This window comes from Aricia agestis, chromosome 9 (assembly GCF_905147365.1).
Source record: "Aricia agestis chromosome 9, ilAriAges1.1, whole genome shotgun sequence".
In the NCBI taxonomy this organism is placed as follows: Eukaryota; Metazoa; Arthropoda; class Insecta; order Lepidoptera; family Lycaenidae; genus Aricia; species Aricia agestis.
The window spans coordinates 5838274-5857276 of NC_056414.1; the positions used below are offsets into that span (position 1 = coordinate 5838274).

Consider the following 19003-nt stretch of genomic DNA (forward strand, 5'->3'; position numbering starts at 1 on the left):
ATTTCATAGAAGATGGCACATCTTGGGAGTAGGATGGCTTCTTGCAAGGCTACTTCTACATTATTATATTATGACTTACAATTATGTATGTTGACATTGTATATAATATTAAGTTACAAAATTGTAAACTTTATTTTAAAAGAATAATTTTTCTCTCACTTTTTTGGTAAAAAGTGGAACCCGTGCGAGTTTCTTACGCCGGTTCTTCTCGCCGGGGTAGTTCCCGAACCGGTGGTAGGCATCAGGTAGACATTCTGAAAAAATTTGATTCAAATTTACTCAGAAATAAAACATTTTTTATTTTATTTTATTTATTTATTTATTCGTGTTTTATCGAATACCGAGCAAAGCCATCGCAAATTTTCTTATTACTGTTTTTAAAGTTACATAATTCATATTTTAATGTTATCAGATAATTGTTTAAATAATCTTATGACGACGAAACCTTTCTAGTGAACGAAAATGTAGGCAAAACCTCCTTACACTATAAGTATAAAATTATCCTATTACTTTTAATATTATGAAGAATAATTATACCCAATATTAAAATCAGTTTTATCATAATTAAAAATCAGTTATTATCTTTACTATAAGCCTCCCTTAATCCATATGACGTGGTAAGCTGATAATTTGATAAATAGTAGCAAATTGAGGGATAATAATATCAAATGAAAAGGCCAAGCAAACATGGGATAAGGAAAAAAATCTTAAAATATGTATTTATTATCAGTCTTATTTCCAGTAGAAAATCGCTTGGTTCCTTAATATGGCCACCTGCTGCCAGTGGACAGTCCGTACAAGCCAGCTCTGTAAAAATGATGTTTAACATTATTATACAATATGAAAATAACGCCTCCGTAGTCCAGTGGTTAAGAGCGTGGCTCTTGTCGGAGGTCGTGGGTTCGATTCCCGCGTTGGAAACATGTTATTTCCAAGTTTAGTTAGGACAATGCAGGCTGATCACCTGATTGTCTGACAAGTAAGATGATCCATGCGTCGGATGGCATGTAAAAAGTCGGTCCTGCGCCTGATCTCTCGCCGGTCGTGTCGATCTTCCGTCCCACTAGGTTATGAGCGTAAAGGAATAGAGAATAAAATTCGAAACCGGTGTGGGAATTATTATTACAATATGAAAACACGTAACGTAAGAATGAGGACAGAATGGAGAATGTTGAAAATTGTTTTCCTTTTAGCGTTCATGGAAAGAAACTTACCCGCGTTTGTTGAGGTCACCGTTGCCCATCCGGTGTTGAGCTCCACTGCATCTGTTATTTCTAGCTTCGCTCAGACTTGCGCATTGCATACCAATGAAATGGTTGGTTCTGACGGAAGAAGCGAATAGATCAGGCGCGCGGCTGTGAGAGCATGTGCTGATCCAGCAGCCTGGTTGTCTGTTTCTGCCACCGTTGGGATAGAAGTCAGCGTCAGAGATGGGGTCGAAAATTCCGAGAAGACCACCGTCAGTATGGATGGATTCAACGTAGATACCGTCGTGTTGGTTCAGAGCATTGGAGTTCCTTCCCCATTGAGGACCAGCTGGGTCCAAGCCTGAGGGTAAATAAAAGTTTTGAAAATAAAATTTTATAAAAGTAGATTAATCAAAAACAGCTAATTATCAATTTACTCAGTTAGAAATAAACTTTATTTGGTAAACAATACAAACAAAACTAAACAATTAAAATCATTTCAACACCTTTACCAAATACCAAATAGGTGCTTACTCAGCATGCGTTGCGACCATAGTCGCACGCTGGTTTTCAGTAAGCGCCTACTGATGAAAATAAAATAACGAAATTAAAACTAAGCATTACAGTTAAATTGGTACTAGTTTATTCAAATCATGCGACAAACTTCAAAATTGATTTCCAAAATTCCACCACAACATACATACTTACGTAAATACAAAGCAAGTTAAAATAAAAGCTTTTAATAATAATAAAATAAAGATGCGGAAGAAACTTACCTACTATAATATTTAATAGATAAAGATACTATTCAGTAAGCTGTAAAATCTGATTTTTAGATTGTGGTTAAGTATTTGTGATAAGCTTGTAGACTTAGATAAAAATTATTCAGTGATTAAGCTATATATCTCGATTATTTTAGAAAATTAGTTATACCTCCTCTTTGAAAATTAGCGCTAGATCGAGAGATTATACATACCAGTAATACGAGCGATGCGGCCATTGCAAGTGCGTCCAGCGTTACCAACAACATGGGCGCCCAAACTGAAGCCAATCAGGTGAACATTATGCCAGTTTCCACCGAAGCTACCGAGGAGCCAGATCAGGAAGGCTCCAAGATGTCTGCCTACATCTGGTACTCCACGAACGGATGTGGTATATAGGCCACTGGCTACTCGGCTCCAATCAACGACAATCACGTTAGCATCCATCACGGCTAGAATAGCAGCAGTGATTTCTGGGTTCATTTTCGAGGATCCTTTGCTGTTCCATCCATGGACGATTACTTTCAATGGCAAGTTTGGATTGTAGAATGAGCTTGCTACCGAGTTTATGTTGCCGTTAACGAGAAGTTGGTGGTTGTTAGGGTTGCGTCTGCGAGAAAAATTTACATTTTAAAATTAATCAATTTTTGGATACTTTTCGAGGTTTAGGCACTGTTTTAGTTTTGTTGAAATTTTTTTGTGAAATAATAACCTGGTATAAAGCCAGTAGGCGTTATTGGCACCGCTTCTACCCTCAACATCAGAAGCTACATCAGCAGCCGGGGCATGAAGGTCTACTAGATGAGGCACATCATCACCATCAGGTATCCAGATGTATCTGCTGACACCCTCAACATAGTGATCGTTGTCTCCCGGCACCGCCGGGATTGGATCAGCGGCACAAACTGTAAGATTCAAAGTTTTAGTTTTAGAATATTTTTTTTTTATTACTGTTACTACGTGAACTTATTTTTTAACCTTAGGTGGCATATCTTTAATAGGAAGTTTCTTTTATTTACGTTTATACGTTTCGTATTTTAAAAGTAAAACGACTTTAACTAGATTATACTTAGTATATTTAGGAGTCTATGATTTCCCACTGCTTGGCAGTAAGCATAATTATATTACTTTCATGAAGTTTTCTCTTTGGAATTAATATATTATGTTATGAAATAAATCACATTATTATGAAATTTGTATCCAAAGCGAAGTCTACTTACAGGCCACAAGGGGTAGGAATACCACCAGCAGCTTCATGTTGTATATGCCGAGATATGCCGAGTATGGATATGCCGAGTGGTGGGTAAACAGACTATTTATTATAAGGACTTATCTGTGCGCTTCTTATCTATCAGATTATAACCACCAGGCGATTTAGGTTCAATAATAATTTGTTTAATCCTCCCTTGATACATACTATCTTTTTCTGATAATAATCTTGGTATTGTCTTGATTTTTCCTGTATTTGTCTCTGAGTGAAAAACACTATGATATCAGTTTTGTACTGGCTATATTACAATACTAGATGTCCCGGTGAACTTCGTGTCACTTATAAACTGGACTGGACTTCCAGGAATATTTAAAGACTAAAATTAGCCACATCAGTTCAACCGTTTAATCGAGTTATTGCATTTTTTATATAGTCCGTCAAGAAAGTGAAGAAATTAAAAAGTGGCAACATCGTAGTGTCATTTCTTTTTAGGGTAAAAACGGAACCCTATTACTGATACTTCGATGTCTGTCCGTCTGTCTCCAGGCTGTAACTCAAGGACGGTAATAGCTAGTAGAGTTGAACTTTTCACAGACTATGTATTTCTGTTGCCGCTATAACAACAAATACCAAAAAACAAAATAAATTAAATATTTAAGGGGGGCTCCGATACAACAAACATAATTTTTCAAACATTTTTTGCTCGGTAACAATGATGACAACAAGTAGGCACTTGAAATTTTCACAAAGGCCATAATTATATGTGTTATTTAAAAATTATTAATAATGTTTAAATAAAATAAAAATTTAAGGGGGGCTCCCATACAAAAACACAATTTTGGCTGATTTTTGCTCTATGACGGTGCGGAACCCTTCGTGCGCTAGTCCGACTCGCACTTGACCAATTATTTCTTAGATTGATTTGAAAGGGATGAAACTACGATGTTGCCACTTTTTAATTTCTTCACTTTCTTGACAGAGACAGACTATGACATATACAAAGATTATAATAGGTACTTTACATAGATTAGATTGTTTCTTGTAATGTCGTAAATTAAACACACAATATAACTACATCATAATTATTTCAAATTTTCTTAACTACATAATATATATAAATCATTATATTTACAACGTGTTTTTAAACTGTATTTAATATAAAGTATCAAAATCTTATAGTGACTGGATACAGTGTGGCCATAAGAGGCCACACCGGAAACAAGTGGCGACTCTATTAATGTCGCGACATTTTTGACGGGCTTATAAGTAGTACTAGATGTTGCCCGTGACTTCGCCCGCGTTAGTATAGTAGATCACGTCCCAAGTATTATTTATTGTAAAAAAATATTAAATGTACAGCATTGACTTTCCTACGATTTTATTATATATAGATGTTCCACGCGGCTTCGCTTGCGTAATTTAGGAATTTCACGCGACCGTACATTTTTCCGCAAAAAAATAGCCTATGTCCCTTAACGTGGTCTATTCTTCATGTTTGCCAAATAACATAAAAATTGCTCCAGTAGTTTCCTCTATTTCTTCGCTCCTATTAGTCGTAGAATAATAAAATATAGCCTATGGCCTTCCTCGATAAATAGGATATCTAACACTGAAAGAATTTTCCAAATCGGACCAGTAGTTCCTGAGATTAGCGCGTTCAAATAAGCCCTTTCAAATAATTTCCCCCCGTTTTTTCCACACTTTCCTTTATTTCTTCGCTCTTATTAGTCTTAGCGTGATAAAATATGGCTTATAACCTTTTTCAATAAATGGGCTATCTAAAACTGAAAGATTTTTTTTTAAATCGGACCAGTAGTTCCTGAGATTAGCGCGTTCAAATAAGCTTTTTCATATAATTTCCCCCGTTTTTTCCACATTTTCCACTATTTCTTCGCTCCTATTAGTCTTAGCGTGATAAAATATAACCTATAGCCTTCCTCGATCAATGGGCTATCTAACACTGAAAGAATTTTTCAAATCGGACCAGTAGTTCCTGAGATAAGCACGTTCAAATAAGCCCTTTGAATAATTTCCCCCCGTTTTTTCCACATTTTCCTCTATTTCTTCGTTTCTATTAGTCTTAGCGTGATAAAATATCGCCTATAGCCTTCCTCAATAAATGGGCTTTCTAACACTGAAAGAATGTTTCAAATCGGACCAGTAGTTCCTGAGATTAGCGCGTTCAAACAAACAAACAACAAACAAACAAATTCTGCAGAATTATAATATTAGTATAGATTATAAGTCTCCCGACTTAAGTTACAAAATCAGAGAAGCCATGTTTAGCTTACTTTGTCCTATGACATCGCGTGTTTGTTTACAATTTGTTGCTTCTTTGGCAGCTACAAAGTGTGTAAAATACCGCTAAACTACACATGATTATGTGTAGGCAAATATCAAATCCCAGTATGTCCACCATAAGTGAAACTTGTTGCAAATGAGAGAAATATATTTTTGGCTATGGATAAAGGTATTTCTTGGAATTTTCAGCAAATGGGCATTTATACATTAATATTGGAGGTAGGGTGTAAAGGAAAATATAAAAATACCGTTTTAATAAGAGATTACGCTTTAAAACCATGTCAAAGTTTGGACATATCGGTGTTTGGTGTATACTGTCGAAAAGAGAATGTTTTAAATCTATGGAGTCTGGTCCAAATTTCCACGACTAAGGAGACCATTATAGTGAAAATGTCTACTGAATACTGAGTCCTTACATCCAGACCGCAATCAAAAATACCCTGTCAGTGAAAAGTTATGGATGAATGAAAAGTCGTGTTTTTAACCATTTTGTATGAAAAATATTGTAGATGTAATAAAAATGTATTGAGTTTGGAGCAAATGTCCACATCCATTAACCAATAACACTTACCATTAGTCTGCTTAATACGGAATCGTTATTACTGAACCGCAACCAAAAATATCCTGTTAGAAAAAAGTTATGACGGAATGATAAAGTTTTCTACCATTTTATTACATTTATATGATCCATTGCACTTTTTAACTACTCAATCTATGTTATGTGATGTCGCTTGGCATTTCCTATTAGGTTTTTACTGAAATAGATGAATATTAATATCAATATTATTTTCACTCAAAAAATTATTTTTAATATGGTCAGAACTTTTTACTGACAGCTTATTTTTAATTTGTCTGATAATTAAAGTTACTCTATATTTAATGGACAATAAGTCAATATGGGTCTCGTTGGTCGTGGAAATTTGGACCACTTTAATCATTCTCCTTTATTGGAGTTTGAAAAATATCGCTGTGGATTTACCGGATTTCGAAAAATAGGTACTGGACTTACCTAGTTTTGCTAAATCTTATTTTGACAATTCCGTACTCAGGGTAGCTTCATTGTAATATTTTACTAAGCCATAAAATAAAACACATCTTATTACAATATAGTTTAACTTTATTCTCGGCATTTTTCTTTTAAAGCTTTGACACAGACATCTTCTTTGCTCTTTCAGGATTCACCACGCTAATTTGTATACAGCGTTCTTCCATTTTTCTCACAAAATTCAATAAAATCGACGACAGCGAGGTGTATTTCTCTCGAAAATTCTTCAAACTGGCAGCCATCTTGGTCGCCATTCTTAGTTGTAATTGGTCAAAGTGGACGTGCTTGAGTTTGATTTTAATTTGTCAATGCCCAATGGAGGTACCGGGTTTTGAAATAAATCGTCGATTTTTGGGGACTTACCATGATTTGGAAAAAAGTAACATAAAGAGAACTAAATTTCAAAAGCGCCATTAATAGTTCAGTTTCGAGTATGGGTGTGACTTGCCGCGTTTTGATATTTACCTACACACATTATCTAGACAAAAATCATCCCTTCTTTCCTTTTTTAAAGCGATTAAAATATCATACGATTTGATATTTCAATGATTCATATTGATGTGTAGATACATAAATCATTTTCTTATAATATGTATTTGTTATTAAATATAGGCGCTTTATTATGGAATTAATATTGACCTAATCAAATAGGATAGTCAATACACTTATGATTTATGATAATTGATAAGATACTAGATAGTTCATTGTTATGAGTCCTCGTCCTTTTTTTTATGAAATAAGGGGGCAAACGAGCAAACGGGTCACCTGATGGAAAGCAACTTCCGTCGCCCATGGACACTCGCAGCATCAGAAGAGCTGCAGGTGCGTTGCCGGCCTTTTAAGAGGGAATAGGGTAATAGGGGAGGGTAGGAATGGGAAGGAATTAGGGGAGGGTAGGGAAGGGAATAGGATAGGGGACTCCGGTAAACTCACTGACTCGGCGAAACACAGCGCAAGCGCTGTTTCACGCCGGTTTTCTGTGAGAACGTGGTATTTCTCCGGTCGAGCCAGCCCACGTCCTTTCGCAAAAGCAATGTTTTTAGAATTTCATCAGTATTGTCGAATCAGAGAAATTGACTTATAAGCAACCCCACATTTTTTGTGGTGTTATGTTAAGACCATGTCAAGACAATGTTAGATTGCCATCCAATTAGAATTTTGATTGTAGGTCCGCCTTTGAATTTATTTCATTACGAGGGCGACTAACACAAAAAATCAAACATCGTCCTTCTCTCTTCACACTCACGCCCGTCTTTCATATGCCAGGTGAAAAAGGACGACCCGGATTCATCGCCAAATTAGTTTTTTCTCAATAACTCGATAAATATACAACATTAAAAAAATCCGCTAGGTCGGTTTCTCAATGATATAATTTTATACAATATGTTAAAATATTAACTTAGTACAATGCACGGTTATGGCAATAAATGAAAGAACAATGGCCAAATCGTACCAGATGGGCGGTGGCGTCCCGATATGCCATTAGTAGCAAAAATTCCCTAATATTTTAAGGCATCGAAAATCATTAGAAATGTGTCTATAAATAGCCACAAAAAAAGATCAATATATTTTGATTTCGTTATGTTCTGACAGCCGGCGGTCATTCGCATTCGTTCTATTATTTGGGTAATACTCTAGGAAAAATTGAAATAATTAGAAACGAGATCGCCGAATATACACTTGTAGGCCACACCGCAGCCGGGAAAAAGGTAGTTCTTAAGTCTAACCTCAAAATAATTGTAAACGTTATTAATTATTATAAAAAATCGTGGCTATTTATACATAATTCTCAAACGGAATTATGTTTAGAGCATAAAAACAACCAAATCTAACTATAGTTTATTTTGGGACATCAAAAAATAAATTCGAGTCCAGCTCCCTATACAAGTTTGGCCATGATTCTTTCGTGAAAATTAGATGCATTTTTGTGATTTTTTCCTATCGAGAAAATTATAAGATATCGTGTTTTTGCTCAGATCGAATTCTTGCAAATATAAAGTAGTATTTAATTTTAGAAAATGAAACATTTCGGGGCTTATTTTCAAGTATAAAAATGAATTATAAAATCGAAAATTTTGGGTTAGTCGCCCCCACCCGTAGAAACTAGTGAGGTGACGATTATTATTGCAAACCTGAATTTACTGTCGGAAGCTGAATTTTTTTATTATCTTATCGTATTCGGTAACTGGAAATTATAGTAGTCAGTATAGTAATAGTAATGGAAATAGGAATAATTTTATCGTTTTTTGCTCGTCTGTAACGTTGCTATTATTTTATCGCCATAGAAACTTTGAAAAAATTGGCCAAGTGCGAGTTCAACTCGCACACGAAGGGTTCCGTACTATAATAGAGCAATAGGCAAAAAAATTGTTTTTTGGATGGGAGCTCCCTTAATTATTTAGTTTAATTTTATTTTGGAACGAAGTTCCTTATCACGCATTTGGCGTAAATCTGAAGGCTAGACAGAGCGATATTTGACCTTGATTTGACCTCGACACTTTTTTATTAGTACCTGCATGTTAGGAGCAGAGGGCGTTGATAGTAAGTGTTCCTGTGCGTCAATAGATGGCGTTTTTTAATATTTTTTTGCCTGTATCTGTATACAGGTTTTTTGAATATAAGAAATAACTTCGTTCCATTCGGGTGTCCTTTGACACCTCTCAAGTTTTTTATTATTAATGTTATTAACTCAGAACAGGTTAAAGACCTTTAAAAATATCTCCACAGATCCAGAAATCTTAAATGAAAAACAACATTACGAGATCAAGATTCATTTATTTAGTCTTTTTCCAATTGATGAGTTGGACTATCTAGTAAGGCCAGTTTCTACCCGTGGAAAGTCCGTATAAACCAGTTCTGTAAATAAAATATTGTCATTAAATAAACGGATAGAGATTCGGTGGAATTTATGAAAAGCTTAAAATATGTTCAACCATCTTGTTAGTTGGCTACAAGTGCACATTATTTCTACTTATCGACAAGCTAATAGTCTTCTGAATGATGTTAAAAAAAAATCGGCCAAGTGCGAGTCGGACTCGCGCACGAAGGGTTCCGTACCACAATAGAGAAAAAATAGGACAAAACTTGTGTTTTTTGTATGGGAGCCACCCTTATTATTTATTTTATTTAAATATTATTATTAATTATTAAAGAACATATATATTTAAGGCCTTTGTGAATATTTCAAGTGCCTACCTCTTATCATTATTGATTACGAGCAAAATAATAGGCCAAAAAATTACGTTTATTGTATGGCACCCCCCCTCAAATATTAATATTATTTTGTTTTTAGTATTTGTTGTTATAGCGGCAACAGATATATCATATACATAATCTGTGTAAATTTCAGCAGTCTAGCTATAGCGGTTCTTGAGATACAGCCTTGTGACAGACAGACGGACAGACGGACAGACAACGAAGTCTTAGTAATAGGGTCTCGTTTTTACCTTTTGGGTACGGAACCCTAACAACAGTTTGTAGCGGCCACTTTAAGGTCTATTATCCTGTCAGAGGTCAGACGACATAACTATATTGTGTAAAACATTTGTTGTTTTAATATCAGTATTCTCTGCTTCTCTTGATTAAGACTAAATTGTATCTAGGTGTTGTAAAATTTCCTGTAAATTGTTTTGAAATCAAAGTCTATAAGCTGGTTTAAACTTACCCGCGTTTGTTGACTAAAGCATTGCCCATACGATGGTGAGCTCCGGCACATCTGTTTCTTCTAGCTTCGGTCAGGTCTGCGCATCGCATACCGATGAAATGGTTGGTTCTAACAGAAGAGGCGAAAAGATAAGGTGCGCGGTTGTGGGAGCAAATGCTCTCTAAGCAGCCAGGCTGCGTGTTCCTTCCACCATTGGGGTAGAAGTCAGCGTCAGAGATGGGGTCGAAAATTCCCAGGAGACCACCATCTGTGTGGATGGATTCAACGTAAACACCGTCGTGTTGGTTCAGAGCGTTGGCGTTTCTTCCCCATTGAGGACCAGCAGGGTCTAGACCTGTAACGAAGTAAAATATAACCTAAGCTTTGTTTGTAGGATTTTTTTAACTTACCTATTCATTCAAGTACTTACCTATTCTTTCTAAAAATGATATGATATACCTTATACTAAAAGGACATAATATGATATTTATTGATAGAGATATCAATGTAATTTTAAATTAAAATGCTTTTACGGATTATGATAGTGCATGTTAAAAGCCGCGATTAGATGCATTTAAAATACTAACCAGTAATCCGACCAATGCGGCCATTGCAAGTGCGTCCAGCGTTACCAACAACATGGGCACCCAAACTGAATCCAATCAGATGCACGTTGTTCCAGTTTCCGCCGGCATTATTGATAAGCCAAATGAGGAACTGTCCGAGATGTCTACCAACATCCGGTACCCCACGGACGGAAGTGGTATAAAGGCCACTGGCTACTTTGCTCCAGTCCACAACGATGACATTAGCGTCCATCACGGCTAGAATGGAGGCAGTGATTTCTGGGTTCATTTTCGAGGATCCTTTGCTGTTCCATCCGTGGACGACCACTTTCAATGGCAAATTCGCTTGGTAGTTCGAATTGCGTACGGAGTTTATATCACCGTTAACAAGAAGTTGGTGGTTGTTTGCATTGCGTCTGCGAAATTATTTTTCGATTAGTTCTACCTTGTTTTATAATACCGCAGTTATATCTATTCTTATATCCAAAGGCGTCACCAGCCGATGGCGCAGTGGGGGGGCAAGTTGACTTTACCTACTACAATTCATACTTTTCTCATTCTCTATAAATGAAAAAAGTAGGTATGAATTGTATGAATTGTATGGCGACGCCCTTGCTTATATCTTATGTTACTATTATTAATTCAAAAGTATGTCCATCTGTCTTTGTGTGTGCTTAGTACCTCTTAATTGTTAAATAGTATAGAAATATTGGGAGTCCTCGAAAAGCACACATTTTACCAGGATTAATAGTTCCATAGTTTTGTGCATCATCTCAGTTGTTTACTTTTTACGATTTGTAGTGGTGGTTGTTGCCACTTTACCTGGTGTAAAGCCAGTAGGCATTGTTGGCACCGCTTCTGTCGTCAAGTTCAGAAGGCGGTGCATGGAGATCTACCAGGTGTGGCACACCATCACCATCAGGCATCCAGATGTATCTGCTCACGCCCTCAATGTAGTGGTCGTTGTTCCCCGGTATCAACGGGATTGGATCAGCGGCACAAACTGCGGATCGAAATATGAAATTGAAGATTAGGTTCATTTTATAAAACATATTTCAAAGTTGTCAGTCTTTACTAAAAATATGTGTTAATTTATATTACTTCAATAAAAATTATCATGCCGAAGTCCCCTTAGTCTGGACCTGATAAATTTTCATCTTTCGCATCGCATCAGCTTTTAATTGATACTAGCTATTTGACCGAGCTTTGCTCGGTATTCGATAAAACACGGATTAAATGACATTTTCTAAAAATGATTCCTAGCTAGATCGATTTATCGCCCCCGAAACCCCCTATATACTAAATTTCATGAAAATCGTTGGAGCCGATTCCGAGATTCCAATTATATATACAAGAATTGCTCGTTTAAAGATTTAAGATAAGCACACAGTACGTTCCAGATAATCTCACCGTTCACTTTTCATGTAGTAGAACTAGTATATCAAATAGAATAGGATTACATCAAAAATCTACTTACAGGCCACAAGGGGTAGGAATACCACCAGCAGCTTCATGTTGTATATGCCGAGATATGCCGAGTATGGATATGCCGAGTGGTGGGTGAACAGACTATTTATTACAAGGACTTATCTGTGCGCTTCTTATCTGTCAGATTATAACCGCCAGGCGATTTTGGTTCAATACCAATTAATCCGCCCATCATTCAAAAAAAATTATAATAAAATAATCACGCAACTTTTTACACTTTTCTGTCGCTAGATTTGAATAGACCCCGAGACTTTGCCTGACAAAATTCAAGACACAAAATTATTAAAACATTTTTATGATATGATATACGTGGGAGAGCCATGCTTCGGCACGAATGGGCCGGCTCGACCGGAGAAATACCACGTTCTCACAGAAAACTGGCGGGAAACAGCACTTGCGCTGTGTTTCGTCGAGTGAGTGAGTTTACCGGAGGCCCAATCCCCTACCCTATTCCCCTCTCTTCCCTCCCCTACTCCCTTCCCTTCCTTACTATATTAACCTATTCCCTCTTAAAAGGCCGGCAACGCACTTGCAGCTCTTCTGATGCTGCGAGTGTCCATGGGCGACGGAAGTTGCTTTCCATCAGGTGACCCGTTTGCTCGTTTGCCCCCTTATTTCATAAAAACAACGGTATTGAAAAATTCTCTTTTTAAATAACGATCACTACCAGCAAAAGTTATTGAAAGTATTAAAGCAAAGTTTTTGTGAGTATCTTCATTTTGATAAGACAACAACATATTTTTTTGCGAAAAATCTCGAAAGTGGTAGCTAACAGAGATATAAAGTATTTCATACTTTGAATTGATGGTCCTAAATTATGTACTGTTTTATTTGTAGGACAAATTATATGACTATTAATCTATCAATATACAAAAAATCAGCTCGTTAGGGTTCCGTTATAGGGTTCTGTAATTAACAAAACTTGGCTGACTACTGAACCTTAAAACGGAACCCTAACAACCTGTCAATTTTTTGTATATTGATAGGTTAATAGTTATATAATTTAAGAGTAACATTGTCCTACAAATAGGACAATCAATATTTTAGGACCATCAGGTCAAAGTATGAAATCCTTTCTATTTCTGTTAGCTACCACTTTCAAGATTTTTCGCAGATAAAAATGTTGTTTGTCTTATCAAAATGAAGCTACTCACAAAAAATTTGCTGGATATTAATAAAATAAATAATTGATCTAGGGCTCCCGTACTATTATACCTACGTACGAATTATCTCTACATGCACATTTGCTTGGGTCCGATATACAATAATATTGTACATATACGTACATTATAATTGATTTTGAACTAATTAGATAGGTAATAATAATTATACTTGTGATAAGATATATATACATTATACTTACATACTTAGTTCAATGTTCTGTATTGTACCCAAGTATGATATGATCTATTGTTACACAGAGTCAAGAAAGCTTTGTTTCAATTGATATAATCCAGCTATTCTCAAAGTTTGCTCCTCGGAGCCCTTAAGCCCAAAGGTCCTGACTAGGGTCTCCGCAAACGATTCATAATTATTTGTTTTAGATAATACTAGCTGTCCCGGTGAACTTCGTGTCACTTTAAAACCTTCCCTGGACATCTACGAATATTTTAAGACTAAAATTAGCCCAATCCATTCAGCCGTTTTCGAGTTTTAGCGTTACTAACACAATTGAAAATCCATTTTTATATATAAAAGTGTTGTTTTTAGACTTTTTTTTTTAGAATTTTTCTCTCCGCAAGAACCATTCTCGTACTTCAAGGAATATTTAAAAAAAAGAATTAGCGAAATCGGTCCAACCGTTCTCGAGTTTTGCGCTTAGTAACACATTCAGCGACTCATTTTTATTATATTATAGAATGTCATCAGCAGCAGCGTGGAGGCAATTAATTCAAAGATAAAACATCGTTTTTGTGGGGAATCCGTTAAAAATGACACTTCTTAAAAGAGTTACCCCACCATAAAGTTAAAATTAAATTAATTTTATGTAAAAAACATCACTAGAATTTATAAAGTAAAAAAGTTTATCGAGTTATTGAGAAAAAACTAATTTGGCGATGAATCCGCGTCGTCCTTTTTCACCTGGCATATGAAAGACGGGCGTGAGTGTGAAGAGAGAAGGACCATGTTTGATTTTTTTGCGTTAGTCCCCCTCTTAATTGAAGCGAAAACGGTTAGTGACTTCACTCATGTATTTTCGTATGAAACGATCAAAAAATGATACAGCAATGTTTAACCGACAAAATTTTAAAAGGAAGATCTTCAGGCCGTAGCCCATTTAAGGGTTTTCGATATTTTATTCGGCACCAGCCTACCTAGCATACGCCAACGAGATATCTCACTCTACATGTTTTCTCGATGTTTGATGGTTTGTCTCTTCATCTCTATTCACCCTAGCATGACAAACATTTTTTCTCGCGTAGAACCAAACTCTATAAAAATGTGTCGAAATAACACATTTTTATAGAGTTTGGTCGAGATAATGTCGAGATTTTGACATTATGAGACGAGTAACTACTCGTCTCATAATGTCAAAATTTAATTATCTCGAGAGTGAGATATCTCGTTGGCGTATGCTAGGTAGGCAGATAGATGCGCTGCAGAGGTGAAGATTACTTTGTTTCGTGCCTACTGTCTGGCTTTCTATACGTGCAGTCTTTTTTTTTTTTTTTATTAAATAAGGGGGCAAACGAGCAAACGGGTCACCTGATGGTAAGCAACTACCGTCGCCCATGGACACTCTCAACATCAGAAGAGCTGCAGGTGCGTTGCCGGCCTTTTAAGAGGGAATACGCTCTTTTCTTGAAGGTTTGCAGGTCGTATCGGTCCGGAAATACTGCTGGTGACAGTTCATTCCAGAGTTTTACAGTGCGCGGCAGAAAGTTACGCGAAAAACGCACTGTGGAAGACTGCCACTCATCAAGGTGATGAGGATGGTATGTTTTTCGCGTGGGACGATAGCGAAAAGTTGCAGGTGGTATGATTTCGAACAATTCCTCAGAGCACTCCCCGTGATACAACCGATAGAGGATGCAGAGTGAAGCTACATCTCGGCGTAATTCCAGGGGATCCAAGCTGTTTGAAACACTATGGCAGTCAACAATTCGAGCAGCCCTTCGTTGGATACGATCCAGAGGGAGCAGTTGGTATTTTGGCGCCCCTGCCCAGAGATGAGAACAATATTCCATATGAGGCAGAACCTGCGCCTTGTAGAGTTGTAGGCGTTGGTCCGGGCTGAAGTACTGTCTCGCTCTGTTAAGAACACCAAGCTTCTTCGAGGCTAATTTGGCCTTACCCTCAAGATGATATCGGAACTGGACTTCGCTCGATATGTTGACGCCAAGTATCTCAATGCTAGGGGAGATGGTTAAAGATGTGCACTCGAAACGAGGATAAACGACCATTGGTAACTTTTTAGTGGTGAACGAGCAGACTTGTGCCTTGGTGGGGTTGAATTGGACTAAGTTACGTTTACCCCATTCAGAGACCTTCTCCAATGAATTCTCCACCTTAGACACAAGTTCGTTTCGACTCTCAGTGATATTTTGCCGAGAAATATTAGGGGAGCCGGTATATACAGCATCACCTGTACTATCATCCGCATAGCAATGAATGCCGTTGGTTTGTAACATGTCATTGATATGCAGTATGAATAGAGTAGGCGATAGCACACAGCCCTGAGGGACACCAGCATTAACAGACTGAGTTTCCGAGCATTCGCCGTCAACTACGACCTTTATGCTTCTGTCTGCTAAGAAACTAGTGACCCACTTACATAATTTCTCGGGCAGCCCGTATGATGGAAGCTTTGATAGCAGCGCTTTATGCCAAACCCGATCAAAGGCCTTCGCAATGTCCAAACTAACAGCCAATGCCTCTCCCTTCGACTCAATTGCCTGAGCCCAACGATGAGTCAGGTATGCCAAGAGATCACCAGCCGAGCGACCCTTACGGAACCCGTATTGTTTGTCGCTTAGCAATCTATGGATTTATAATAGACACAAAAGACCCTACGGCTACATAGCTTCACCTAATGGCGAATAAAAAATCGAAAACTCTTATAATATGGGCTATGACCTAAACATCTTCCTTTAGACTCCCACTCTAGCCTTCTCACATTTTTTAGTTTAAAGTTTAAAACTCTACGGTTTTTAAACAAGAGTTTAAACTTTAAACAGTTATTTAAAAACTGTAGAGTTTTGTACACCTGCCGGCCTAGCATGCGCACAACGAGAAAAATTTGACTACATGTTTTCTCGTTGTTTGATGGTTTGTCTCTTCATCTCTATTGACCCTAACATGACATACTTTTTTTCTCGTGTCTCTCGTCTAAATAAGAGATAATTGTGTTTTTATAAACTGTGCAATTTTTGTCTACGAACCCTAACATGACAACACATTTTTATCGAGTTTTGTTGAGACTTTGACATTATGATAAAAGTAGTATGTCGTCTACGGTCTACGGTTTGGAAGGTAAACGCTTGCAATGTCTGTCCCTTATTTAAATAAAAACATAATATATACCTCAAATGGCATCATCGACATATCATATCGATTAAGCTAGTCTAGGAACGAGAAATTTTCTCTCGACGTACGCATGTTAGGGAAAAAGAGGTATAATAATATGTCGATATCGACAACATAACTACCCTCGAGAGTGACATATCTCGTATGCATGCTAGGCCGGCAGGAGGTTTTTGATTCGTTCCCAAGTAAACCTATACTATATCAGAGACTATACATTTCATACCTAATCTTACACATTACCTTACGGCTTACACAATATTATTCTCATCTCGTGCACTTACTTATTTTTTTTTTAAATGAGGGGCAAACGAGCAAACGGGTCACCTGATGGTAAGCAACTACCGTCGCCCATGGACACTCGCAACATCAGAAGAGCTGCAGGTGCGTTGTCGGCCTTTTAAGAGGGAATACGCTATCTTCTTGAAGGTTTGCAGGTCGTATAGGTCCGGAAATACTGCTGTAGCGCTAGCACGGTGACCAGTGGAAATGCGAAAGTATAGATATGGTGGGGATAAACTTAAGGTGTCGTTCCAAACTTTTTTCGTTCCGAAAAATTCAATTAAAATGCCACTTTATGACAGACTATAGTCACAAACTGTGGAGATAAACTTAAGGTGCCGTTCCGATCTTTTATTGTTCCGAAAAATTCAATTCAAATGTCACTTTATGACAGAGTATAGTTCTAAAAATTCAAATAACATCCTACTTTATGAGACATAAGTATACTATAGTCTGTCATAAAGTGACATTTTAATTGAATTTTTGTCGGTCGCGATTAGCCGCGGTAAAGATCGGAGCGGCACCTTAAGTTTATGTCTACAGTTTGTCTATACTTTCGCATTTCTACTTTTCGCCGTGCTAGCACTACAGGAGACAGTTCGTTCCAGAGTTTTACAGTGCGCGGCAGGAGACTGCCACTAATCAAGGTGATGAGGATGGTATATTTTTCGCGTGGGACGATGGAAAAATTGCAGGTGGTATGATTCCGAACAATTCCTCAGAGCACTCCCCGTGATACAACCGATAGAGGATGCAGAGTGAAGCTACATCTCGGCGTAATTCCAAGGGGTCCAAGCTGTTTGAAACACTATGGCAGTCAACAATTTGAGCGGCCCTTCGTTGGATACGATCCAGAGGCAGAGGCAGGGGCAGGGGCGCCAAAATACCAACTGCTCCCAGTGGGTATTTTGGCGCCCCTGCCCAGAGATGAGAACAATATAATTATACTTATGTTTTACTCTTCGTTAGTTTAAATAATTATCCGTGACTATTCTGTCGTACTCATAGATATTTAATGACGATTAAACTTCAATTTAATGAATATTTTGACCGATAGCATAAATGAGCTTCATATCAAAATCTTCATTTAGCCCATCAATCCCAAGCGGCAGCCGGCTGCCGCATAACAATTGAAAATCTGTTATGTCTACGATACCCACGATGGAGGTGTTAATTACAATTATTAAGAGGGTACCTAGCGTACCCTCTTAACATTGATTTTCCATACAAACATATTCCCCTATGGACAATGCGTCTAGACAAATGATTTTTTATACAATATTGGGATCTGTTAAAGCTATGCCTCTATGTTCGATTTTTTCTAAATTTACTAATAGGTAAAAAATATTACCCTTCAAAATCGCAAAAAATGAATGCCCGTACCCCGCCAATCCACCGATCATAAAACAAATTTGAAAGATCTTTAAGATAAAATAAAAACGTAGATGCATAGATTCACTCTTCCTAAAGATACTTATTTCAAAAAAATAATTAGATAGGCTCTATTTTGAAGGAGGAATCAGAGGACTACGTTACCTCGATTTACTGTATCCGTCTCTATCACAATACACGTGCCGGTGCAGGGTGAAGCGTGATGGCAATAGTTTCTTCATTTAAATTCTACTGCACCCGCGTTTCCTCTTAAGTTACCTTAAACTGTGGAAACAAAGTTATGCACATACTCAGTGCCGGTTTAGCTCTACCAGAGACCTGGATGAAATTTCTTCGGTGCCCAGGTTGCTGGTAGTGCTAAAAAGGCACCCTTTTTTGCTTGCCTTTGGCGCCCCTTTTTATCCGACGCGGGCGCCCTGGGCGGTCGCCTAGCGTCGCTCCCCCTACCGCCGCTACTGCACATACTTTTAGAATTATTAAAGGCATGTTATCCGAGATTTAAGAGCCAATTTCAATCTGTTGAATAATTAGTCCCGCTTAAAAAAAATGCAAGTAACTGCGGAACATTGCTAATTAATTTTTCAATTATTTCATCACTGCATAG

General features: G+C 37.4%; 2 protein-coding genes across 3 annotated transcripts; both read right to left on the reverse strand.

The window, feature by feature from the left end:
- Positions 1-693: 693 nt before the first annotated feature.
- LOC121730279 (pancreatic triacylglycerol lipase-like) lies at positions 694-3222 on the reverse strand. The gene is made up of 5 exons (XM_042119256.1): positions 3169-3222; positions 2661-2853; positions 2164-2558; positions 1215-1548; positions 694-807 (listed from the first exon to the last, which is right to left on the reverse strand). The coding sequence occupies exons 1-5, from the start codon at positions 3203-3205 to the stop codon at positions 762-764; spliced, it is 1005 nt and encodes a 334-aa protein (XP_041975190.1). The 5' UTR covers positions 3206-3222; the 3' UTR covers positions 694-761.
- A 6084-nt stretch (positions 3223-9306) lies between these two features.
- LOC121730280 (pancreatic triacylglycerol lipase-like) lies at positions 9307-18792 on the reverse strand. 2 transcript variants are annotated; one of them, XM_042119258.1, is made up of 5 exons: positions 18722-18792; positions 11536-11719; positions 10735-11129; positions 10169-10502; positions 9307-9360 (listed from the first exon to the last, which is right to left on the reverse strand). In XM_042119258.1, exons 2-5 carry the CDS (start codon positions 11637-11639, stop codon positions 9315-9317), a joined length of 879 nt encoding a protein of 292 aa, XP_041975192.1. In that variant the 5' UTR covers positions 11640-11719; positions 18722-18792; the 3' UTR covers positions 9307-9314. The 2 variants fall into 2 exon arrangements, with proteins under 2 accessions (XP_041975192.1, XP_041975191.1); XM_042119257.1 differs by lacking the exon at positions 18722-18792 and adding an exon at positions 12191-12318 and having other exon boundaries at positions 11536-11716.
- Between the last annotated feature and the right edge of the window lie 211 nt (positions 18793-19003).